Below are 26,632 nucleotides of genomic sequence, written 5' to 3' on the forward strand. Positions count from 1 at the left end.
CTTGCCATTTTCTATGTTCTTCAACATCTTGACTCGTTCAACGGTGCTCACTTGGATGTGGGGCAGCATCCACTCGATAGACTGTAGTGTTAGCGAGACATCTTGAGGGTTTTCTGCAGCGGCGACAATTGCATTAATGTGCGTGTTGGCTAGAAGCAGTACGAGCTCTTGTTTCGAATTAATGATTATATGCTTGTAGTCCTCAGCGAATCCAAGAAGCATGGACAGAGGAACACAAACTTCGAACTTCCCTTCGGCATAAACCGGAAGCTTATAGTCATCCTCGAGAGCCCAACCGGCCATCTTTGCAGCAGACAGTTCATTTGGCGTGAGCGAAAGGTAATTTTTCATAGCAGATGTTATGCCTACATCTCTCGTCTGGTCTACCTCGACGCCATTGAGTACATATGTAATGCGCTCGATTAGGTGAAGAATACCATTGCAGGATATTGACGTCGTTGTCGGATGCGTACCATCCGCTTTTGTAAGCGTGCGTCTTATACGTAGAAATGACTGCGAATGTAAAGTACAAATATCTTGGTGCTGTACTGCAATGCGTACTTCCGATGGTAGTGCGTACGGTCCGAGCAGGAAAGGCTGGTACTCGTGCAATTCCATTTTCGTAATGCTGTCTTCAAAAAATGACCGGATCTTCCACGTTGAGGATTTCGTCTTCCATATTTATTCGGCACTTGTCCAATACTGAGAAGATACGTTATGCTGTCAGGTGTTAATGCACCGATGTCTGGTAGAGAACTGTTCTAATTAACGTCAATACGATTTCTTATATAACTGTTCAGTGTTACGAACTTTATGCCCATCGCTTCAAGTGCAGACGTAATGTAATTTCTTCGTCTTGAAAATTCACCAATCGCCCTCGCTGGTCAACGATTCTGACGACGACTTCGTGTGCGCACTTCACGACGACTGGAACGTAAATGATACTTTGCGGTACTTCTACCAGTTTATATCCTGGCGGGACCATCGGCGAAAACTCGTGCAGCATGTTGCTTAGTTGACCGTTGAGATACGTTCCACTTGCCAAATTACAGTTTATTCTTATGACATTCACAGGTAAAATGTTTACTGCGCGCGTAGATTCGTACGTTCTTCCTGTATCATACACCTTTGATTCGAATCCGAGCATCGTACCTATGGTCCCAGGTTTCGTAAAGTCGACATTTTCACTGCATGTTAGAATACTTTTTTGAGTGTTTGGATTTCCACGCAGTTGAAAGTCTACATCCTGTGGTAACATATCCCTGATGTAATTTGCAATGTCGTCAATTTCGTAAGAGCCAACAGGTAACTGTATTTCATGAGCGGACCCATCGCTTTTCAGGAAGCAAATCTTGAGGTTTTCCTCGTCGATATTAGGTATGGCATTATACGTTTGAAAGTCTATGAGTCCGATACACCATTCACCGTCTAAATCCAGAGGCGGGAAATGAACCGCCCGCAGTTCAGATGCGTGACCCGTCAGGGTAAGTGTTATCGACATGACTAATAAATTATCATCACTGCACAACCTTTAAGTAGCAATTTATATTTGTCAGCTAATTTTTGTTTGTTAAAAAGCGAAGACACAAGTGTCCGCAGTTTGTTTGATTAGGACTCTGTTCCGTTTCGTAATTGTAAAACAACGTAGTGGACCGGCCCAGGTACTGTCGCAGTTCGGGCGGAGGGCGTAAATTTCCAAAACTATCGTAGTACTCGGCCATTTTTCCAGACTTTACATAGGCCACCCAGTGCGTGCCTCGACCCGCCGACGTGTCTAAATTAATTATGGTGCGCTCACGTGTCTTTGGCTTGCTGGGCAAAGTGTCTCGCATAAACACACCGCGGAAATTTGGTATTTTAAGTTTGCGTGCGTACTTTATTAAATCTACGTTGGTGAGCGGTCGTTTCGGTAGGGAACTTAGGATTTTCTCTTTACACGTTTCTTTTTCATGCCTCGGCCTGCCTTGTGAGGCCGTAGGTACAGTCCTGCGCCGTTTTTTTTTACCGATGGCAATGGCTTCCATGTTGGCATTGTGTCGCTGTGCTTCTTTTAACTGCTTGCGCTCATTCTTCGAAGTGTTGACTGCTCGCACTATACCGCTCGTTGCACCGATGAGGCCGCCGAGAGCACCCAATGCAGGCAAAAGCAAAGGAAGAAATCCTCCTATAATCTTCTTGTCGAGAGTCTGTAATTTTTGCTTGGCTTTTTGCACGCCTGCACCAGTCTTGCGCTTCTTGGTCTTGCGTGAGTTAGTCTTTGACTTGATGGAGCTGGCTCGACGAGCACCCAGTCCTAATTTCGTCTTTGCCTTCATGATTTTAGATACGCTCCAGGCCGCGATTTTCTCTCCTAGTCCCGCGTTCGACGATTTGCTTATATCTTCGGCTTCCTGTGCCAATATCTGATCTGCTCTGTGCCTAGATTCCAGATCCTTGCTTAATGAATATGCGATATCGTGCCGCTTGCACTTTTCGTCGAGAGAATTAATGCCCACGTCACCACGAGCTAACCTTTTCGCTAGTTTCGTGCCGGGGCCGCAAAATCTGTAGCCGGGAATGTGTAGCTCGAATGGTAGATTGTTTATCAGCGAGTTCACGAGTTCTGCACCGATGTGTTGTTTGTTCTTACCTCTTCGAGACATTACATGCAACTGACCAGAAAGTATAAATGTGTTTGATTTTATACAATTACTTTAGTACAATGCAGGTCGTCAAGCAAGATGTTTTTTTGCCCGTACGCATTACGCAAGACGATGTATTTAGTGCGCGTGAATCACGACATGGCTTACTGTTGCCTTCTGCCGTACGTAGCATAATGGCGGGTCCGTCAAACTGCGGCAAAACGTGTGTTTTACTGTGTTTACTGGAGGAACCAAACGGTCTTCGGTTCGAGAACGTTTACTTGTATTCCAAGTCGTTGCAACAGCCAAAGTACCAGCGCCTAGCAACTGTTCTACGCTCGGTGGATGGTCTGGAGTATTTTCCGTTTAGCGATAATACCGATGTTGTACCTCCAAGCGAAGCAAAAGCCAATTCCGTGTTTGTTTTCGACGATGTAATGTGCGAGAAACAAGGCATAATACAAGAGTACTTTTCCATGGGCAGACACGCCAAGGTAGACTGCGTTTACCTGTGTCAGACGTACAGTAGAATACCAAAACATCTACGAGACAACGCGAATGTCATAGTACTTTTTCGCATGGACGAACTTAATTTATGCCACGCTTATGACGATCACGTAAACACCGACATGACGTTTCAGGAATTCAAAGACATGTGCTCCTTGTGTTGGAAAGAAGAACACGAATTCCTAGTTATAGTCAAAGATTGGCCGCTATATAAGGGCAGGTACAGACGAGGTTTCGATCAGTTTATCGCCAAACATGAGTCATAGCATTTCTAAATTTGGACGCAGCAGTCGAGACGTACTGCTCTCAAGTCTCATGACGACGTTATCCGCAAATACATTTCGCTACTGGCTCAAAAAGTAGACAGTGTGAAAAACGAATTACTTGAGTATCTCGTTGCCATCGACCAGCATGTGGAAGCCTCGGATTCTCGCATTCGCGACATGATCGAAGTATCGAATGCACAAAGACGTGACGATTTGAGAACTTTTCAAAGTAGTCTGAAGACATCACTATCTCACTTGTCAACAAATTCAGATTTAGCCAAACACAAGAAAGAAGTTTCTGTGGACGAATAAAAAAGTATATAAGGAGGTCTTGCAATACGTTTTCAGCCAGTACAATGTCGGACCTGGCCAGTGACTTTTATCGAGCTATACAGTCTGTTCGCGAAAAATATTTACTTGCTAGACGAACCAGACTTGCACGTGAGATGGAAAATGAGGAGATATTTAAACCAATCACTAGTCGCCTCGACGAACTTAAAAACAAGAAAGAACCAGCCATCATTGTGAAGACAGAAGTTGAAGATGAAATGCCAGCTGTAAAGAAGAGAAAGTATGAACCAGATCGAGAAGAAGAGGACTTAACAAGTACAGAGTCCATGCACAAGAAAAAAATACCGAAAAAGGGACATCAAGTTAATGCAATGGTCCGATCATACCTGATATCGTTTACGAGCCGGAATAATGACACGACCTACGGAGTGTACAGAAAACATAATAAGTGGTTCCTCGGTGCTAAAGAAATAGACTTTCTACCAGGAAATATCGTGCGCGTAGAAGCGTTCAAAACACGCGGGACTCCGGGTCTGTACGAATTGCTGTTTCGCAGGGAGCCAAAAGGATATTCTCACAAAGACTTACAAGCGTACAAAAAACTGCTAGAGCTAACCAATGCACATTTTCGCGATAACGATCCAGATAGTGGTGTATATAAAGACGTAGATCATGAAAAAATCGACATTCTCGCTAATCTCTTCAGTGAACTAACAATACATGGTGAAGGTTTAAAAAAGCTAGAAAGTGGTCAGATATTTGACTATGTATATTGGGACGACCCTAATGAATTAGTTGATCGCCTTAGAATTCTACATGCTTCGCTTAGCGTAGGAAACTATTCGCACATCAACGAAATAGTCTCCATACTTGAAGAACTGAGGGAAGCCGGCTACATACAATGAGTCGAACCGGAATCGCTCGCGAACTTCATGCTCCTGCTAGACGGAAATACCTTCGTCGCAAAGTCATAGTTCGTGAAATTGACGATTTATTCCAGGCGGACCTTGTTGAGATGATACCGTATTCCCGATTGACTAAAGGTTTCAAGTACATGTTGACAGTCATCGATGTTTATAGCAAGTTCGCTTGGGCTAGACCTGTCAAATCAAAGACTGCAACTGACGTAGCCAAGGCCATGAACAATATTTTGCGTGATGGACGTGTACCGTCGCACCTGCAAACGGACCTCGGGAAAGAATTCTACAATGCGACCTTCAAGGCTTTGATGAAGAAGTATGGCATCAAACACTACTCTACATTTAGTAACGTCAAAGCCCCCGTTGTCGAAAGGTTTAACAGAACTTTGCGTTCCAAGATGTGGCGACAGTTCACGGCTAACGGAAATTACAAGTGGCTTGACATCTTGCCGAAACTAATAAGCGAGTATAATTCCACTGTGCATTCTACCACGAAAATGAAGCCAAAGGACGTAAAGGACAATCGCCTGCTTCAAACAGTGTTTTCCAACACGAAGAAGAAAGATCCACGAAAGCGTAAAGCTAACGTCGGCGACATTGTGCGAATCTCCAAGCAGAAAGGTATCTTCGAGAAAGGTGTTACTGCGAACTGGAGTCCCGAACTTTTCCGTGTGACACATGTTCGTGAATCAGAGCCTAGGACCTACTACCTTGAAGATTTGGACCACTAACCTATCCATGGCGGCTTCTATGCCGAAGAGATTCAGCCTACGTTGTATCCCGATACGTACTTGGTGGAGAAGATTATAAAACGAAGAAATGGACTGTCCTACGTCAAGTGGTGGGGCTTTCCACCTCGCTTTAATTCGTGGGTGGCAGATGCAGACGTCGAGAAATCCACAAAACTTTGGTAATTTGTCTGTGTATTTTTTTTGTACTTGTAGTAGTGTAGTATGTATGTAATAAAAGTTTTTTTAAAGGAACTTGCGGTGTTTTTATTTTCTCAAACCTGTCACTTTTGTGGTACTTTTTTAAAATATTAAAGTTGTTTTTTTTATCGACCAGGGATCAAACCAAGAACCTTAGTCGATCTATTCAATCAGTATATATAGATTACAAATTTAGTTAATGAATTTTGAACTTTTTCCCGCATCTCTAGCATAAAAATTACGCATTTCCAATATGGTGGTCTTGATGTCTGATAGGATGATGGTCGTAGAGGATTTAAAGTCTCTTTAAGAATGTTGAACATGATATATTGAAATTATTATTTTTTTAATAAAATTAACCATTATTGCATCGATCGAGGATCGAACCGAGGACGGGAATCGATCGAATCAATATGTAAATTAATGGGTGATTTATTTAATGAATTTTGGAACTTTTCCCGAATTTCTAGCTAAATAATATAGATTTTCAAGATGGCGGTCAAATGACAAGATGGTGGGTGTCACAGTAATAATAAATGATTACTGCACTCTAGCTGGTAAGAATTAAATTAACATGGCGTCAGCGCACTCTCGCCGACGAAAACAAGATGGTGGTCTCCAGCAACGAAGACAAGATGGCGGACATGACGTCATACTGGGTGACGATATATATGCTTTGAAAAAAAGTGGTGGGAGTCAGTCTGCCTGCAGCCACCATTAAGGAAGGAGCCTGTCACCATTTTTAATTTTTTTTTGCACTCGTCGGGTTCGAACCGAGGACTCCGAACTCCGTGTCGTAAAAGTATATTTTTTATAAATATTTTATTAAAATTTTATTATTTGAATTTTTTTATAATTTAAAAAAAAAATCATTAAAATCGGATAATAAATAAAAAAGTTAAAGATGGCGGCCGTAACGGAAACTGCAACGGTGACGTCATAATTCAAAATGGCGGAAAACACATCACCGGAAAGTTCGAGAACACAATGACGTCATCCAATATGGCGGATCCAAGATGGCGGATCCAAAATGGCCGCTGGGGTCAAGGTCAAGGTCAAAGGTCAAGGTCACAACCATCCAAGATGGCCGCCGTGACGTAACAATCCAAGATTGCGGACGGGCCCACAGGCTCCACACCCTGGACCCTGTGCCCGGAGCCCCCAAAACATACTACTGTTTTGATTTGGAACATACAAAGCCATATTTAAGTAAACTTTGTGTGGATGTTGACAAAACAACTGCCACCAGTCAATTTCAAAATTTTCAACTAAGCTGCAATGCACTAAACATCCGTTACCTGAGCGAAATGCTTATCAGACTAAACAATTTGAAAAAGCGAAGGGGCAAGATATAATTTTTTTTACTAAACTGAACTGATGTATATGTTGATAGGTGCGCCTGTCGATGTGAGGGAGACGATGGCCAGGTACAACACGGATGTCATAGCTTCGTGTGCTTTTGGCGTCAAGACTGAAGCGCAAGTAGATAGCAAGTGTGAATTCCGAGCTGTTTTGAAGAAAACGTTTGACCGTAATACTTTTAGTCTGATTTTCGTTGTACCAGTTTTAGTACGTATATTTAGGCTGAAGGCTGTTGCTACCGACATAGAAAATTTTGTTCGGCGTATGTTCTGGGACGTGGTAGACCAAAGGAGAAATAACAAAGAGTTGGTTAGGAATGACTTTATGGATCTTATGATAAAGATCATGGATGAAGGTGAAGTGCAAAGCGAAGATGCTAATGATCAAGAGGAAATCAATCTGGATGAATCTTACAGAAGCATCGAGTCCTACAAAAATGATAACACTAGCTTTGGTAAGTTTATACAGGTGTCGTTTGAATGATTCTTGTAGTGCGTGTGAAAGTTTGGGTGAAAATATTTGGGCGTATGTCATAGCAGGAATAACTTTCGAGTCACAGGAAATCCGGAATTTCGACATATAATAACACTAACACATAGAACATTTAAGGTTAGTTGTTATAAAAAATGTATATATGTAAATGGAAAACACAAGAGTTTTGCAAAATGACAAAAGTCAGGAGGGTAGGTTAAAACCGAACAAATCAACTAAGACATTTTATAATATATGGACCACACAAAACATAACTTTCAAAGACGAATATAGTAGCAGCGTTTAGAAAACTTATATATCTTGCCATTATAAGGGACCACTCTGAGTAAATTTTGTTTTTTACGGTAAATATATATATATGTCTCTCTCTATCAGAACGTACGTCACTCCTTTCTAGTGGGTACTCTGCACATCCATAAAGGGGGAGAAAGAGGAATAAAGAAGCCATATTAGTTTTAACCGATTGTATGCAATAAAATTTCTTTATCTTTTAATATTGAAAATATGTGAAATTTGTTTTTGTTAAGGCAGATCTCTTACATTAACAGACTTTCAAAGACCATAACAAAGTGTATTTTGACAGTTCTAGACACATCCATAAATAATGAATTCAATACTACACACCAAAAACTTCGCAGAGAAGTGTATTTGCAGCAGCCTGCCACAATTTACTTAAAACTTTTATTGGATTAAGCCATTGCATCAAATTATACACTATGCTTTAACGAAGTCCAATCTTAAAAATTAATAGATACCAATTTTTTTTGCCTAAAAATTGTTGAAACCAAGTGAGTGAATATTTTCTGGTTTTACAGACAAACTGAAGTCACACGCCTCGCACCTATAGCAGGTTTGTCTAGAATTCATTGCTGACGACGGTATGCACACAGCGAAGCCAGGAAAAGTTAGAAAGAAAGGCACACAAAAAGAGTAAATAACTGGTACAATTCGCGCAGGACTAAAAATGCAAATATTTAAGTAGAAAAAAGAGAGCCACGCAATGTAAATTTGCACAGAAATAACGCTAACCGAAGTAAACCTAGAAATTAAGATATTCTCGAGTATAATTGGGTCAGTATTTATTAAGTAATCCAATTAAATATTACTTTATTCATTAAATAAGCAGACAAATTTAAGAGGAAAACCAAATAATTTGTTCTTTGATCATCTGTGTGGTCCAAACATAATGCATACTTTTAAAAGTTAAGCTTTCCGACCAATTGGTTCTTTTATTATAACATCTGAGTAGTACCTAAGCCAAGAGTTCTGGATCCGACTCCCACCCGGGTGGAACAACTTCTCTTTGGGTCAGAAACATGAGGTTTTTTTTGTTGTCATTTAAACTTCATACTGTTGAACACAATTGCAAACCACCACAGTTTAACCTCAGCTAGTTCATTACAGTCGCGCCAAGGTTATCTCTCCGTGATGATAACATGGGTATAATCCAGCCTCCAGGCTGATCATATCACTACCACTATCAGCAGCATCGCCGTAACCAGCATCACCATCCTCATTAACACGACTATCGCCATTACCATTCTCATATCAATACATTTATCACCATCATTAACTTCACCATCAACACCACTATAACAATCACCACCATTATCATCCACACCACCATCACTATCATCATTATCACCATCATCAACACCACTATCGCTATCATCTTCATCATTATCACCATCACCCCCATTTCAATCAATTCCATTATCACCATCTGTAACAGCACCATCACCATCTTCCTCATCAACACAATTATTAACATCATCATAACCATCAACACCACCATCAACCCTCGTTACCATCATCATCAAAATAATCAACACCATCAACATCATCATAATCCACACATCATCAACACCATTACCATCATCACAATCATTATCACCATAATTATCACCATCACAACCACCAACATATTTTTGTTTGTTTGCTCTAGAAAAAAATTCACATCAAATTTTGCTCATTTAATCAAGTCTATGTATATTTTAGCACATCTTCAATGATATGTTAAATAGTTATTTTCATAGCAGAATAATAATGATTTCTAATCATATGATTATAAGTTACACGTATCACTGATGATGTTTGCAAGCTTCAGTACTGAGTCTTAGTAATAAATGGTGATGAAAAGCTTATGTATATTATGTAGATAGTAAGAGACCACATGCATCTAAGAATTAAAGATATTGTTTGATAATTACTAGTAAGGCTTAGATAGTCAGGCATCTTGGTTCTGGTTGAGGAGACAGAGCCAGTGTCCGTCATATTATATTGTGACGTCACAGCGGCCATCTCTAATGACCTTGACCTTCAAATTTTACCAACAATTTGCAAAAAAAAATTGCCAGAATGCGTAAAAATATCCCTTTTTAGGGGGGGGGGGGGGGAGAGATTCATCCAAAAAAAATCTTTAAAAATCTGAAAAATAATTTTTTTCTTATTTAAAGGAAAATTCCTATTTTGAGAGAAAATTTTCCATTTCCCCCCTCAAAATCCTGAAGATTTCAAATATCTTCGGAGAGGGGCGAAATTTCATTACAGGAACTATTTTCCTCAGAGTGGAGAAATTTTCATCAAAGAGGGACAATTTTCCTACAAAGCCCCATCATAGGTATATTTGTAGCCTGGTTACACGGCTACATTCGCAGTTAGGCTACATTTTTAGCCATATGTATCCAAATGCCGTTGTAGCCAGTTGTAACTGTATTCTGCATCATATCCTAAGATCGTATCCTACTGATAGGATCATATCCTACTGATGGGACCATATCCTACTGTTTTGAATGTTCGTGCAAATGTACGTCCTTTTCGTTAAATGTTCGTAGTCAAGTCTGTAGTATCGTATCCTACTGATGGGATCATATCCTACTGAGTTAAATGTGTTACACTCCAAAGACCGCTGGACTAGCTCAGATATTTCACGTTTTGGTCTTTGAAGGGTAACTCACAGGATACACTTGCATACTCGGATGCTGAAAAAGTGAGGTTATGTTTCCCTCAGAATATTAGTTATGGGCGATTGTTGAATTTCAACGATGTCTCTCGTAAACAAAATGGTTTTTACTGTTTATTTACTTATACCTTACGAATTAATGAGACATTTGCCGCCATCTTGCGATCACAACATTTACAAGTTGAAACAGTATTTTCCTTTCTCACAAAAAATAAGCTTCATTCATTTTAATCACACGCTGACTGGCCGAAAATTGAATATTAAAACAGTTCGAAGTTAAGTCCCGCAGTTGCACTCAACTTTCGGTACAATACCGAAGGACAATGTGCTCGGAAACAATGACGAATTTTACTAAGTCCTGTTTTGGGGATTACCGACAACTGGAGTCACTAAATTCTAATTATGTCCAAAAAACGAAAATTAGGTTGATTATAAACCGGTGACGCCCGGACCACAGCCGCGAAATTTACTCTTTAAATCTTCATAATTAAGTTTTGAGCCACCTACTCAACTAACCACCTCAGTCGCTGTTCAGTAGATGACTGTAGAACCAAAACGACACACTGGTCTCAGGAGAGACCAAGGATTGCACCATGACGTAACTTTTGGCCAATCACAGCACAGTATCAAACACTCCCTCCAACACCAGCCAATCACAGAACAAATTACAATACATGAAAAAACCCTTTACACTGTACACACATAACCCGGGCAGTGGCGTAGCCAGGGGGGGGGGTTAGGGTTCTAACCCCCCCTCCCTTAGCTCCATTTTTTTTCTTATCTGAAAGCAGGTTAGCTAAAAGCCTGGGTGTCTTATTGCTATCACAGGCCACTGCACTGGAGGGGAAGAGTAAGCGAGCCCTACCGATTCTCCTTCCCTTCCCCTACTCCTGTCGCGAGCAGAAGCTATAAGGTTGTGACCCCGTGACGGGTCCCAAGTTTTCAAATATCCTACACCTATTGTTTTCAACCAGCGTGGTAATTATAAGCAGGTGGTGACTGTTTAATTGACTGGCTAATTGTTTCCATGAATAGGCCAGTTCTGCCGAAACCCAACCATTTTTATTCCTTTTTTTTTTGTAGTGTCGAGCTTCAAGCATGATTTATGATTTTGAGTGGACTTGGACAAGGCACTTGGATTGATTAAAATATCTTTAATTAATTTCTTACTTCATTACTCAAACAATTTTTTATTAAAAAAAAATAATAATATTTTTACCATTACAATATTTAAAGTTCATTACCGAAAACTGCTCAAAAGCACTATTTTACACCTTAAAATTAAATTTTTTCTGGGGGAGGACCCCCGGACCCTCCGCTTTAATATGGGGGAGGGGGGGCATGCTTCTTAACCCCTCCCATACACAAATCCTGGCTACGCTACTGAACCCGGGGCTTCCCTTGATCTGTCTATTTTCAAATCCACCTCAAAATCGGGGACTCTCAGAATATTTTCTCACGCTAGTTGCTCTGTCTCTGTCTTACACCGGATGCGTCATTATCGTTTTATCACCTCGGCGTCACTGTGTCGACGCACGCCTTTCTTTCTCACTCTAACTGCCACGCAACTGGCTCGCATAATTTTAACATCCCACGGACAAAATTACAAAAGAAAAATATGTTACAGTGCATTTGCGCATATAAACAAAATATTTAAAGCTTAAAAACCATTTTAAAACACATAAAAACGTAATTATTTAGGTAGAATTCAGTAAATTTACAGTTATATGGCTGTTTCTTAATAAAGCAAATAGGCTTAAACAATACACAAATATTAGAAACGGTAATTAATTGAGAGAGTACATTAATAAAACATAAGCAAACATAAATATTAACATGGAAAACAATTATAAACTGTAAAATATCATCAAAGTTATTTGAAATATTCGTTGTTAGTTTCAATGATTTATCACATGTACCTCAGTTAGGTTATGATGCCTGAAAATTATTTAAACAACTTACATACTGTATTACTGTTAAAACATATTATTCATAAAAAACTTAAAGAAAATTTGGGGAAAGCACTGTCCCGCAATGCTACAAATGTTCGAGCAAATGTATGGTCCTTTGCATTAAATGTGTGAATTAAAGTCTGTAGTATCGTATTATACTGGTGGTATTGTATCCTACTGATGTGATAGTATCCTACTCATGAGATCATATCCTATTGAGTTGAATGTTCGAGCAAATGTGCGTCCTTTACGTTAAATAATGTGTAGTCAAGTCTGTAGTACAGTATCCGATTGATGGGATCGTATTCTAGAGTTAAACATGGATGGAGCCAAATGCAGATGAAGCCAAACGCAGATGGAGTCAAATGCAGATGGAGCTAAACACAGATGGAATCAAACTCAGATGGAGTAAAATGCATATATAAACAAAAATGGATGGAACCAAACACAGATAGAGTCAAACGCAGATGGAGACAAACATGAATGGAGTCAAATGCAGATGGAGCCAAATGCAGATGGAGCCAAATGCATATGGAGCTAAATGTAGATGGAGCCAAACACAGATGGAGTCAAATGCACATAGAGGCATTTGTAGCCTTGTAGTCATGTTTGATTCTGATTGGTTAATATTAAATTTATAGACAGTAAAAGTATTACATCCAAACAAACTATTGAAAATTGACTGTTGTTTTGACTTGAGTATTGATTTAAATAGTTGTTGTTTTGACTCGCATATTATTTCAGCAACCGTAAGTATGTAAGTGAGGACTGGACGACGTGACTCGCAGTTTTTTACTGGCTACGACGGTGTAAGGATAATCTAGTTTGACTCGTGTGATACACATAAGATCAGTAACTAGCTATTTTTGAGAACTTAATGCATCTTTACCATGCTTAACACCGAACTCGATGTAAGTTGTGCCATCGTCTACAGGGACCCTGATGGCAGCGACAACGACAGCAACGCAGATCTTGACGGAAGATGTACCATTGACAGCGGAGATTTCGCCAGCGACGATGCAGATCCCGATAACAGCGATGTCGAGGTCTTTATAACTTCAATGGTTGGTGATTCGTCAACAGCTTTCGAACATCTATGGCGTTACCGGGACAATATTTTCTCAAATAACGGTAATGCTCGTCGACACGAGAAGAGACAATGTGCTAATAACCAGCTTCGTATAAAATTTAACTGCGAGAAATGCCGCAGGGAGTTTGCGAGAAACGATAATTTAATAAGACCAGATATAACCTGCAAACTAAGTGCTTCTCCCGCCAAACGGCCGAGACTGCAGTTTCAAAAGACCCGCGCTGGTTCATTACTGAGTAAAGATACATCGAGGAATACACACAACATAAATCCCTGTAACTTTTCTGTGGAAAGACGTTTGCTTTCTCTCGAGGTGTGCGAAAACAAAAAAAAAAAGCTCGAAGAACCCATTACGCTTGGCGTTTCAATGTGATAAGTGTCATGCATGGTTTACTCGTATAAAGAATTTGAAACGACTTGCAAAAAACTGTAAAGGTGAAGTCCGTTCACCTGCTGCGGACCAGTATTCTGCCCTGCAAGTTAAGGTTGAGCCTCGCACGTGCAATGCCTCTAACAGTAAAACGTATCCGCAGCAACCCGAAGTGCAACACAACCGACGACTGTTCTCGGTGCATTCAGACTGAATAAAAATTGATTATACCTGGCAAATTCAGCATTCCGTGGTTTTTCGAAATATTTTTATCACCTGAAGGGCTCTCTTGAGCTAAAGGATGTTTGTAATTAACTTTTTTTTTTATAAATTGATGTGATATTTAATCAAATAAAGATTTTTGAACCTAAATTAACTAATTTTACATCGAACAAGAACCTGAACGAGGACCAGAATCGATCGAGTATATCAGTAAATTTATAGGTAAATTTTCTATTGATTTTTGGAATTGTTTCCGAATTTCTAGGTCAATAAGTAATTAAAAATTTTCAAGATGGTTGTCAATATGGCTGATAAGATCATGAATTCCGTGTAATAAATACTACCGCTACACTCAAATGGGTAAAAAATTAAACTAATATGAGGACAGCAAAATGTAGCCGATAACAAGAAGATGGTGGATCCAAGATGGCCACCATGTATGCCATACTATTTGGCATAATATATTCCTTGATGAAAGTGGTGTGAGGTCAGTCTGCCAGCGACCTCCGTTAAGGAAGGAGCCTTCGAGATATTTTTTCCCTCACCAGGTTCGAACGAGGACTCCAAGCTCCCTTACCAAAGTTTTAATTTACTGGAATATTATTTAAAATGTAATTAATTAATTTTTAACTTAAATTTTTTCCCGATTTTGTACATTTACGGATATTTAAGATGGCGGATGTGATGTCATAATCCAAGATGACTGAATTCATAATGATGGAAGGTTCTAGAATTGAAAATGGCGAATGTTATGTCATATTTTTAGAAATGACAACTCAAAATGGCTGCTGAGGTCAAGGTGAAGGTCAGCCTCTGATGGGCTTTTAAAGGCTTTTGAGGAAGGTTGATCCTGTCAGAGGAAAAATGCTCCTCTTTGAGGAAGTTTGACCCTCTTTGAGGAAAATGGCTTCTCTTCGAGGAAATTTGGCCTCTCCAGTATTTTTGAGGGTAAAAATTAGAAAAATTTTCCCTCAAGCAGGAATTTTTTCCCTCGAAATAGGTTTTTTTATTTTTTAATTTTTTTTAAAGTTTTTGGTGGAATAAGTTTCCTAAAAACTGGATATAACGAGTAGTTTTGGTGAATTTTTGCCAACTTACGGAAAAGTTTTGTCAATATTTGGCAATTTGTGGCAATATTTGAAGGTCAAAGTCAATGTCATCGAATATCGCCGCCATGATGTAACAATACAAGATGGCGGAAATCGGCACTGGCTTTTCACCCGGAACCCAGACCCCGGATCGGCTATGCCCTACTACTATTAGTATTTTTATCTACTGATAATTGTCTTAATGAGCATTCTCCTGTGTTCTGATATTTTAGAACTGAAAGATGATGACTTCGTGGCACAAGCATTCGTGTTTCTGGTCGCTGGCTTCGAAGGGTCATCTTTGACGTTGACCTACGCTCTGTACGAGTTGGCGCTGAACCCAGGCATCCAGGAGAAACTGAGGAATGAGATCACCACAAAACTATCTACACACGGAGGAAAATTGTCTTATCATGCCATGACAGGGCTACCATATCTCGAAATGGTCGTTTCAGGTAAGAATTATTATATCCCTTTATGTACCTTCCAATCTCAAAAAACTATAAAAATATTTTTTAAACTGTCAAACGACTATGTAATTTACTGTAAAGATGTTAACTGTCAAAATACCTGAGGAAACCACAGATAACGTAATAGGAATAAAACAAGTCAAATCTGGTATTTCATTTGTCATTAACATATAAAATATACTAACCATTAGTTTTTGTTAAGCATATTATATAAAAACCAAAAATAAGGGTGGCTCTATTTTTATTTGTACATGACATGTCAACGAACACAAAGAAAAATTAAAATAGCAGGTAATTCGCAAATAGCCTACGCTGTGTATAATAATACATTTATACATAAAAACATAAAATCTTAAGGATTTTTATTAAAAACTGTTATATGCCCTAGATTTATGGAAATTCAAGTAATGTTGCAGTGTATTGCCGGTATTGTACTAACTCATCGACATTAAACAAACAACACGCCATTTATTTGTTGCCTTGCTGCACAACTACATTGAAGGTGCAGTAATGACTAAGAGCCAAGATTTTACGGTGTTATAAAAAATAAAATATCGTCACTAAAAATTGCCTTGGGAAGCACTTACATCATAAGTCGTATTGATACATATTTTCAACTTCTTTTGTCGTCAGGAACCTGCAGCCAATGTTTTTCTATCGAGTTCAGATTCAAACTATATATATACTTATATGTATGTATGTATGTATGTATGTATGTATGTATGTGTGTGTATATATATATATATATATATATATATATATATATATATATATATACACATACATATACACAGATACAGATAAACTTTTTTAATGCAGTGTCTATACTCTAAAGCCAAGTTTAAATTGTGGTCTTTTTTTTGACAAGTTTCGTTATCATAGCCCTATTATCTATATATATAAAAATTTAGCTTCCGTATGTATTTGGCCGCAAAACTCGGAAAGTATACGATGGTTTGGATTTAAATTTTTACAGAACATTGCATCTTAACAGAAGAGTGTTTATATGAAATAAAAGTTTGGGAAAATCCACCGGAAAAGTCGGAAAAAAAAGTTTCTATAACTAAATATCATGGTCACCCAACTTAGTTGTGACCACGCTCGACGATGCTGTACCATATTGTCGAAGTTCAAGCACATCAGGCTACTCGACCATTGTGCCTTGACGACTATAATTTACACAAATATGTATATATATATATATATTTCAAGAAAGAATAAAAAACTTTATTTAATTTGAAAGTATATTCTTTCGACTCTATTGATAAAAATACGTTTAAATTAAAAAATACATTTCGTACAATACATTTGAAAATTAAATAATTCTTATCTTATAGCTTATATCTTATATATTGCTATTATAATTTGTTATAATCACGTACGTTGTTATGATAATTGTTGATATATCAAACTGGTTGTCATATCAACCCTGTTGTCATAGCAAAATGTGTTTGTTGATTTTTCCAACAATAATCTTTTAACACTTTTGTTTTGTTTTCTAATAAGCCAAATATTGATTAACCACAAAATGTGTCACTGTGACCAGTTTATGTGTATGGTATCATTTATAAATGTTTAATTAAAGAATGGAATTGGTTGGATTTCATCTGTAAAGTGAGTAAACTTATGTTTTATAAAAAAATTGTGATTTAATGAAACACTATTTTCAGAATTTTGTATTCATATAGTTTTTTTATCTTGGAAATAATTTAACTTTATTTTTCACTGGAAATATGAATTATGTAGGCTACTATCATTAAACCTTATGTTGCCAAAGTATGAAAATTCGTGTTTTCTGTGTTGTGCGAAAATTGTCAAGGCCGAAAAATCCTCTTAAAGTATATATATTAACTAAGACACGTTTTTCGACACTTAACCACATTCTATCGTTGTGAGTTGAGCTACCCTATTATTAGCTGCTTTTTCTCATAAAATATTGCAGAAGTTTTATGTTTCAGGGCATCGCACAGCATGTGACACTGGAAATGTGTTTTTCATATTTATTTGTTTACAATAAAAACTTCTCATTTTAATTAATTTAATTACATGTTTTAAAAGTATACATTTGTTTATTTTGAGTTTATTTTGGTTAATTATAAATTTTTATTCGCTTTTAAAACTTATATTTTTTTTATATATTTCTTAGTAATTTTATCAATGAAACAGTCAGTATAACTTTCATAGAAGGTTTTATATAAATTGACTTAATTTTTTTTCAATACATTCTGTGTAAACAATTATGAACGGAACAATAATTACAGAACTAATATTTCATTGTATTAAGAAAAAATTTAAGATTTAAAAAATAAAATCCATGAATATTATTTTATAACTACGTCCACTCCTCATCAGGAATGGGAAAAGTTCTTCAGACGTGCAAAATCATTGTATGGGATGAGTGTACAATGGCTCACAAAAAGTCATTGGAAGCATTAGACCATACACTGAAATATTTGCGAAATAATCCAGATCCATTTGGGGGAGTGTTGGTGTTACTATCCGGTGATTTCAGGCAAACGCTCCCAGTGATACCTCGCTCAACACCTGCTGATGAATTGCATGCCTGCTTAAAATATTCAAATTTTTGGAGCACAGTAAAAAAAATGCATTTAACCACGAATATGCGAGTTAAACTTCAGAACGATCCAACAGCAGTCATATTTTCAAGACAATTAATTGAAGTTGGTAACGGCACTGTACCTACAAATCCAGAAACAGGAAAAATCAGCTTATCATCTGATTTATGCAACATCGTAGATTCAAAAGAGGAATTAGTAGACAAGGTATTCCAAAACATCGAAACAAAATTCAAAAATCATGCATGGTTGAGCGAAAGAGCCATTCTAGCGGCTAAAAATGTTAACGTACACGATATGAACAATAGTATTATAAACAGAATCGAAGGTGAAACAATGACATACAAATCTATTGATTCAGTAGTGCACCAAAATGAAGCAGTGAACTTTCCAACGGAATTTCTCAATTCACTCGATGTTCCAGGATTACCACCACATATTTTGAATTTGAAAATTGGTGTGCCAATTATATTGCTTCGAAATATCTGTCAGCCTAAATTATGTAATGGTACACGATTAGTAGTTAAAAAATTAATGGATAATCTTATTGAAGCAACAATTTTGATTGGACTTCATAAAGGTGAAGACGTATTACTTCCACGAATGCCACTTATTCCGACAGATATGGCGTTCGAGTTCAAACGACTTCAATTTCCAATACGCCTTGCGTTCGCTATGACCATCAATAAAGCACAAGGACAATATTTGCAAGTGTGCGGTTTGAATTTAGAAAATGAATGCTTCTCTCATGGACAGTTATATGTCGGGTGCTCCAGAGTCGGTAAACCATCTGATCTATATGTTTATGCAAAAAATGGGAAAACAAGGAATGTAGTCCTTCCATTAGCTTTACAATAAAAATATTTAAGCTAAACACATTTTTATTTCTTCTATTACATTCCACAGCCATGCACAGTAAAATATTAAATTAAACAATGAATTAATATTAAACTGTGCCACAGCAAAGCGTGGCCGGGTTTAGCTAGTATGATATAAAATTATCCAACTCTTAATACAATAAATTGAGTTTTTGGAACTACTTAACCTACGAAACATTTTTAGCACTTGGAAAAATATATTGATTGATAATGAGGTTTAAGTTTATTTCTTTTGCCAACATATTTTTTAAAATCAATTTTTGACGTGACAACGTCTATTAAATCGATGAACGCCGGCTGCACGCACGAAAAAGGATGACTCATTGACCCGTTTGTCCCGTTACGCTCATTCTACGCTTGCGCCGCATCTATCTCTCTTCCACTCGATTGGAACAACCATCGATTTGACTTTTTCGAGGCACATTAAACTTGAAACACTCCCATTCGTTTCCTACTTTTCCTATCATCGACCCATCCTTAACAGAATAACATAGATTGGAAGATGTTAATTAGCAAACACGTATAAAAGTTATAGTTAAAATAATCTGTTCGTTAAAGTAATAAACATATTTGAATTAATGAGTGCAAATAAAAGTAAATTTATCAATTAAATTGTATATTTCATTTCATTCCTTTGTATCTAGATAGTGATAATTCAATAAAAAATATTCAATTTTATTCATAAAAGTATGCAATCATTTCATTAATGTTTTATTATGACGTCACGTTAAACTATCGTCCGTAAATCGACTTTACAGACACCCAATTTTTTTTTCGTCATTGTCGTATTATATAAATACTTAAGATTAGTATAAATTATTAATCAATAAATATATATGCAATGTTTAAAGCCCAAAATTATTACACTTTTACGTTTTCTTATAATTTTTTTTTACAATACCTGTATGGTATCAGCTTATAAACTACTTTTATTTACTTAAAAAAAACTATCGTACAGAGAAACATTTTTTTTAAAATTAGTACATATTATTTTATATTTTTAAATAAAACTTAAGCAAAAATTTGTAAAATGAATTATATATTTTAATAGACAAATTATATATATATAAATATATATATATATATATACAATACATCACAGACATGCATGAACCTTATGGTTTGCGTTTTTGATGACATTACAGTTGTAATTAAATACAAAATGCATGTAAAATTAATGCGGTCTTTTTTTTTCAGAGACATTACGAAAATATCCACCAGCGACATTTTTAGATCGTGAATGCTTGTCCGATTTCATCATACCCGGAACTCAATTGACAATAGAGACAGGAACGCAAATAATGATTCCAGTTCTGGGTATCCATTTCGACCCAGAAATTTATTCGGAACCTCAGAAATTCGACCCTGAGAGATTCAGCGATGAAAACAAGAACAAGATACCGCAATATGCGTATTTGCCTTTCGGTGAAGGACCAAGATTCTGCATAGGTAAGTAAGGGTACGCGCACAGTGCAGGCAGGTTTTCAGATTCCGATAACCAGCGCCGACCGGCGCCGACTCTCGGCTCCAGTAGGGGCTCACAGTGGAGGAAGACTACAAGCACCAACTGCGCAACCTCAGCAGTCATGAGGCGGTGTGTATGCTTATTGCTACAGAAAACGTTAGTTTAAAATTAAAACCACAGAAACGTGATGTTCATGAAATTAATCAGTTGAGAGCTACATATGGCGAATAGCATCACCTATTTCCTCAATTGAAAGCAGACGACCAACGATTTCGTGAATATTTTTGAATGATGAAAGAAACTTTCTTTTACATTTTCGACAAATTTGAAAATCGATTGATTAAGAGTTGGTGTAACTTCCATCAACAAAATATTCTCCCAGAAGAACGGTTTGTAATAACCTTGAGGTAAGATATGTACCAATTCCAGTCTGTTTTTGTATTAAGTGTTGCAACCGTTTTAAAGTAGATATAATGTAAACAAAATTAAAGTTCACAATTTAATATTACAATTTACCTGCCATCAAGATAAAACATTAACATGCAGATTTACAGAAATAATGTTCGAATAAAAAGTAAAGAGAAATTTACTTTCCAATTGGGAAATGCATCTAATTATAGATCATTAAATATTACAATATTATTGCCAAAGTAGTCATGTGATATAAAATGAAGTCAGTCAATTCAGTCTCTTGTTCCAAACTTCAGGTTTAAGGAACACTTTCGATATTAGAGTTTCAGTATCCATCTTAATAAATCACAACTAAACACACGTAAATAAACGTAACTTGTATGACCACTACAATTATGTCAACAAATACAGAGATCAGTCAGTTATCGTGCCGACCTCGTCGATGTCTGAAACCAGAATGTAAATTTCATTCCGGTAAAACGTCTGACTCAGACAAGCCGCAGATACGCGCTGATGTCTGCCGGCACCGTGAGCACTCGTATCTAAACGAGGGTTTAATTTCTCGCGCCGGTCGGCGCTGGTTATCGGAATCTGAAAACCTGCCTACACTGTGCGCGTACCCTAAAGTAAGTTTTCTTTCAGTTTGTTACTTAATTACATACAGTCTATCTTCGAAAGCTGTCTAAAATACTGATATATATCAGTATAAATCCTCACACAAAATTGACTACCATTTTAATTGTCACATTGCCGGAGTATTTGGCATATATCCAAGATGGATTACTAATCATGTCCACATGTAATATATATAACATGTATACATTACCTTTTTATAACGTAGGTACTTGTAGCATACTTTATTTTACCTGTTAAAAGTTTATTCTTAACTTATCTCTCCTTCAGCACAGCTAAATTTGTTCACTGGTGTCACCATTCTTATTTTCTCACGTGTATTTCCTCTTGCCTCATCATAAAAGTGATTTTTTTTTGTGACTATAGGAAAGCGGTTCGCCCTGATGCAAGTGAAGACCGCGCTGGCTTATGTGGTGAGCTCATTTCAAGTCTGCGCGTGCGCAGAAACACCCTCGCCGCCCCTGCAGTACAAACCCGACGCTCCAACACATTCTCCCACAGAAGATATTGTGCTGGTGTTCAGGAAACTCGAGTGAACAGAAATGCCTACACTGAAGTTATTCCTTCAAGTTTGGATAAAAGCCGTTCAAGAATAGTTAGGTTGTAAGCCTATTAAGCGCAATAATTGTGTTTAAAGTGTTATCTTTAAAAGATTTGTGCAATGGGAGTGCATGACTTGATGTAAGTTTTTGGACATACGCCATTGCTAAGAACTTTTTCTGTTGAAGAAAAACTAATAAATAAAATAAATAAAATTACACAAGAAAGACAAAAAACACACAAAATTAAGCAAACAATTGCTGTTGTCAACAAGAATATAAACACCACAAAATATTCCGGAACAGAAATATGGTCAACAAACAAAGAAAAAACAAAGAAAAAAGTACTAAGTGAACAAAAAACAAACAAAAAAAAAACACACAAATGATGACAACACAAAAATATTTAAACCAAAATAATTCAGCACAACAGTTGAAACGAGACAAAAACACGACAAAACGAAAAGACAAAAAATATTTTGTGGTGTTTATATTCTTGTTGACAACAGCAATTGTTTGCTTAATTTTGTGTTTTTTTTTTTGTCTTTCTTGTGTAATTTTATTTATTTTATTTATTAGTTTTTCTTCAACAGAAAAAGTTTTTAGCAATGGCGTATGTCCAAAAACTTACATCAAGTGTGTTTAAAGTGTTATGAGGCCATATTCCAAAAGAATTATTGACTAATTAAGATGTATTTCTATGATTATTTACTGTACAAGTGACAAAAATTTAAATGAAAGGATATTTTCAGAGTATTTAAATAAAAATTTGGTGTGAACTTAATTGTATTTTTTTTTTCAGTTGAATGTCGCGTGTATTCTTACTGTACAGGAAAATAAATTTGTATGATTTATAAATACCTTAATTCATTTCAGTGAATGATCCTAAATTGCAGTGCGGTCGCTTAGAGTGTACCCGCAGGTAGCCTAAGCCTCTGTTCCGCCGGTAGCATTCAAGTACAGACAGATGTGGGAGCCTTGTGGTAGACCCCTGCCTGAACTCTACTGCTGTGGAGAATATGCACAAGCGTTACATCATTTCGAATCATGAAACACAAGGTGCAGTCAGGATGCTATGTTACCACAGAAAATAAAAAGTAACCCGGAATATTTTTTTTCCATTTAAATGACTCGAAAGCTTTTAACATATGAACTCCATTTTAACATGCTTTCTCAAACGCCAAGCGCGTTACAACGTTCGCCATAAACAGACATTCAGCTACAGAATAGTACCACTTGAAAATAAGAAGAAAAAAACATGCAAAGTTACGCGTACGCAAGCATGCAAATGGTTATGCATTAATTACAAGCAAGATATTTCTAGTACAAACATTGAGTTCATGCGCGAAGCGATAGGTACTAGACTAAACGCAGGAGTAGCATCGCGGCACGAAACACAAGCGGCAAAATTAAGCGACACACAAGTTTACACCTGTCATGACAGAACATAAATTAGCATAACAGGAGAGCTCTCAAACATAAAATCCAGACCAGTGATAAACTTACAAGCGATAAATATGCCAACACAATATCTCAACTCCTTTTAACAAACCCCATCCAAAACACAATGAATACCGTGAATTCCTGGTGGTCTAGAAAGGACTTCGCGCATGAAGCGGACAACTAACGAAACTCGGACCAACGGTTATGCCAATGTCTACCAACATCGTGAAGCATGGTAAGCCTGATTCCACGTCCCTACAAGCAGACTCGCGTATGCAAACGCCTCTACAAGTCAAATGGAACCTGACTGACAGAGCCCACTCGCACGATGCAACTCGCATACGGGAACCAAATAGCAAAACACATGTTTGTCAAGCCTTAACACCTAGGCATACATATTCTCGAAAACCGTATTTTCTCCCGAGTGACAACTCCTGGAGAGCATAGCCCAACACTAACTGGAACACTTGCCATGGCGCGAGTCACTGACAAGTAATTAGCGAAAACTCCTGAAACAGACCAAAGTGAACACAAGACTCTAAAGCCAAGGTCATCAAAAGTAGGCCGAAAGAGAATTTCCAACACAGCGGTTCCGAAGGGTCATTTTTACATACCCCTCACGACGGTGACCAAACCTGTGTCACTCAGCTCGGTAGCATGTTGTCACGACGGTGAGCAAACCTGTATTACTCAGCTTGGTAGGATGTTGTCACGACGGTGACCAACCTGTGTTACTCAGCTCGGTAGCATGCTGTCACGATGGTGACCAAGAGCAAAAGAACCACCCCGGACTGCTATGGACCCAATCAGGAGGCTGTCACTAGATAGAGACTATGATTTGCTTATTGTACATCAACGATTCGTCTGTACCAACATCAAAATGTCATTTACATTCATAGCTAAATTATAAGTACCTAATTTTAAATTATGTGGCGTGTGAAGAAACTGTAACTTTACGTTCGTAATATGAATATTTTGACTCGAAAAATTATTGTTTTGTTGACAAAACTATTTAACTTTTTTTAAGATGAAGTTGTGAATAAACAAACGTGTCCTTGAATTTTCAAATCGCGCTCTTCAAAAGATCATTGTGTTTTGCATATGCCTATATTATATTGTTACGATTTACAGGGTTCGTAAATGATACCCCAATTAATAGATTTTACCACACACTACACAGTTTTATTGATGGCCACTACTTAAGTCACTTACAAATAAACTTCTAAAATAGCAAATAATCAATTGCACATAAAGAAATATATCTTCCCCAGTCACTTGTTTTCACGCACCGCACATCTCGCTGGGCCGCACCTCTGGCAGAAATCTCTCGAAACACGTGTCGGCAGCTCGCGTAACTCCGCAGCTGGTTGGTGTCAGTTGTGTGTCAAAGGCAGGGCGCCGCGCGGGGAGTGGGGGGAAGGAGGGGGAAAAGCGAGAATCCTTGTAATCTTCCAGGCGTGCGCAGCGCATATCATGTTGCGGCAGTCGCCAGCCAGCTCTGCACCTGCATAAGTCGCGGCCTTGCTCACGTTCGTAACAATATATTTAAAATAATAATATAATGCATAAATATGTTAATATTGTGGAGCGCCTAAATGAATAGGAATTAATTGGGTGACCTCGATAAAGTTTGTGTTTAAATACCAACATTTATGTTCATTTTGGTGTGCCCATGCGTTTTGGAATGTATAAGTTCTTTCTTGAAGGCACATTACTTTTCGCGTATGGTCGGTATTTATAGCTACCCCTTTCAATAAACTAGTTTGTGGTTTTGCATAAGATGGACATTTATATAAATTAATACCGAAATATTACGAGCCAAAGATGGTTAAGTATAGTGAAACAACTAGGTTAACCTAAAATTCTTTTAGGTCATCAACAAACATACTGACTAATAAATTCTTATGAAAATCCTTAGTTTTAATGTCATGATTATCAAGACACGAGAATACAAATTCTACGATATTTTATTAAAATGTATAAATTTATTAAAGGGCTCTAGATCCTGAACCCGAAGAATTCGGCGGTACCCTAGATCTTGATATCGTCCCGGGGGGGGGGGGGGGGGGGGAATTACATTTATTTGGTTTTATGCTGTGTTGTTGGCAGTGTCAGCATCGTTAGTGACCGTTTCAGAGAGAGAGAGAGAGAGAGAGAGAGAGAGAGAGAGAGAGAGAGAGAGAGAGAGATAGGGAGAGGGAAAAAAAAAAGAATTTCACTAACCTAGGAGTGAAATCTCTGTTTACTTGTATAATCCTTGGCCCCATTCAACGAGCATTACTCCTACGGAAAGAGTGGTAACTTCCATGTTAAATGCGTGTCGCAATAAGCAGACTGCTATGGAGCGACCGCAGCGATACCATGTGTGTCGTGGCAAATCCTGAACTAACGAGCGTGTGGCGCATGCTCATTAGGAGCCCTTTTTTTTAGATGTCGTTTGCTTGTTTTTCCCGCCATACAGAAAATAAACGATTTGTTTGTAAACAAAGATGCAGAGAAGCAATACTTTATTCACAAAGGATGTTACTTTATATTATTTTCTAAACTAGATTGGTCAATTACTTTGATATTGCCTTATAAAACACTTGTAATTAATTTTCTCGGCAAATAATTATGTACTAAATCTAAACAGGCGTAACTCGGACCTATTGCATCTCTGCATGTTTATTTCTAAAAGTTACACTCGTTAAATACTTAACCTTCTTTGAGCTTTCAATTGCAAAGAAAGGCTTATATTCTTGTTAAGGTGCCTGATATCTGGTTTGTACCATATGAAACCCCGACATCTGTCATGTTAACCATATTAAATATATTGCCAGAATGTAATCACTTTCGTGAGCATTTTGTTTGGTTTAAGTTACCATGCGCATGTATAAAACGTACCTATATTTAAAAAACATACAGGCCTCTAACCCAGGTGTGAATACATTTAATTACACTTTTGACACATAGGTCAGGAATGTTCTGTTATGAAATGAATCTAGTTATCATGTTCGTTACTAAAGTTTTTTTCTCCTGTAGGCCTGACTAAATCCTACTTTGTTACCATTAAAATCAATTTTATCACAACTGGGTTTACAGTTTCAACCCTCCCCCCCCCCCTTAAGTGGTTTTATACACAGTTAAACATTAATAACATATTACC

The 26,632-nt window shown here is 37.5% G+C and overlaps 2 protein-coding genes across 3 annotated transcripts in view; both read left to right on the plus strand.

Annotated features, from left to right (window-relative positions):
* LOC134542681 (cytochrome P450 6j1-like) overlaps window positions 1–22,828 on the plus strand; it is a 42,451-nt gene extending 19,623 nt beyond the window's left edge. Inside the window, exons 3-6 of one of the 2 annotated variants that reach the window (XM_063387130.1) lie at window positions 6,928–7,350; window positions 15,306–15,527; window positions 20,194–20,445; window positions 21,872–22,828. In XM_063387130.1, coding sequence (XP_063243200.1) covers window positions 6,928–7,350; window positions 15,306–15,527; window positions 20,194–20,445; window positions 21,872–22,041 — 1,067 coding nt within the window. In that variant the 3' untranslated portion in view covers window positions 22,042–22,828. The remainder of the gene's footprint in view (window positions 1–6,927; window positions 7,351–15,305; window positions 15,528–20,193; window positions 20,446–21,871) is intronic. The other variant, XM_063387131.1, reaches the window with a different exon arrangement.
* Window positions 22,829–24,953: 2,125 nt separating this feature from the next.
* Window positions 24,954–26,632, plus strand: part of LOC134542745 (cytochrome P450 6j1-like) — a 75,788-nt gene continuing 74,109 nt past the window's right edge. Inside the window, exon 1 of the mRNA XM_063387243.1 lies at window positions 24,954–25,016. The gene's annotated coding sequence lies outside the window, so the exon portion shown is untranslated. The remainder of the gene's footprint in view (window positions 25,017–26,632) is intronic.

Source organism: Bacillus rossius (assembly GCF_032445375.1).
Source record: "Bacillus rossius redtenbacheri isolate Brsri chromosome 9 unlocalized genomic scaffold, Brsri_v3 Brsri_v3_scf9_1, whole genome shotgun sequence".
NCBI lineage: Eukaryota > Metazoa > Arthropoda > Insecta > Phasmatodea > Bacillidae > Bacillus > Bacillus rossius.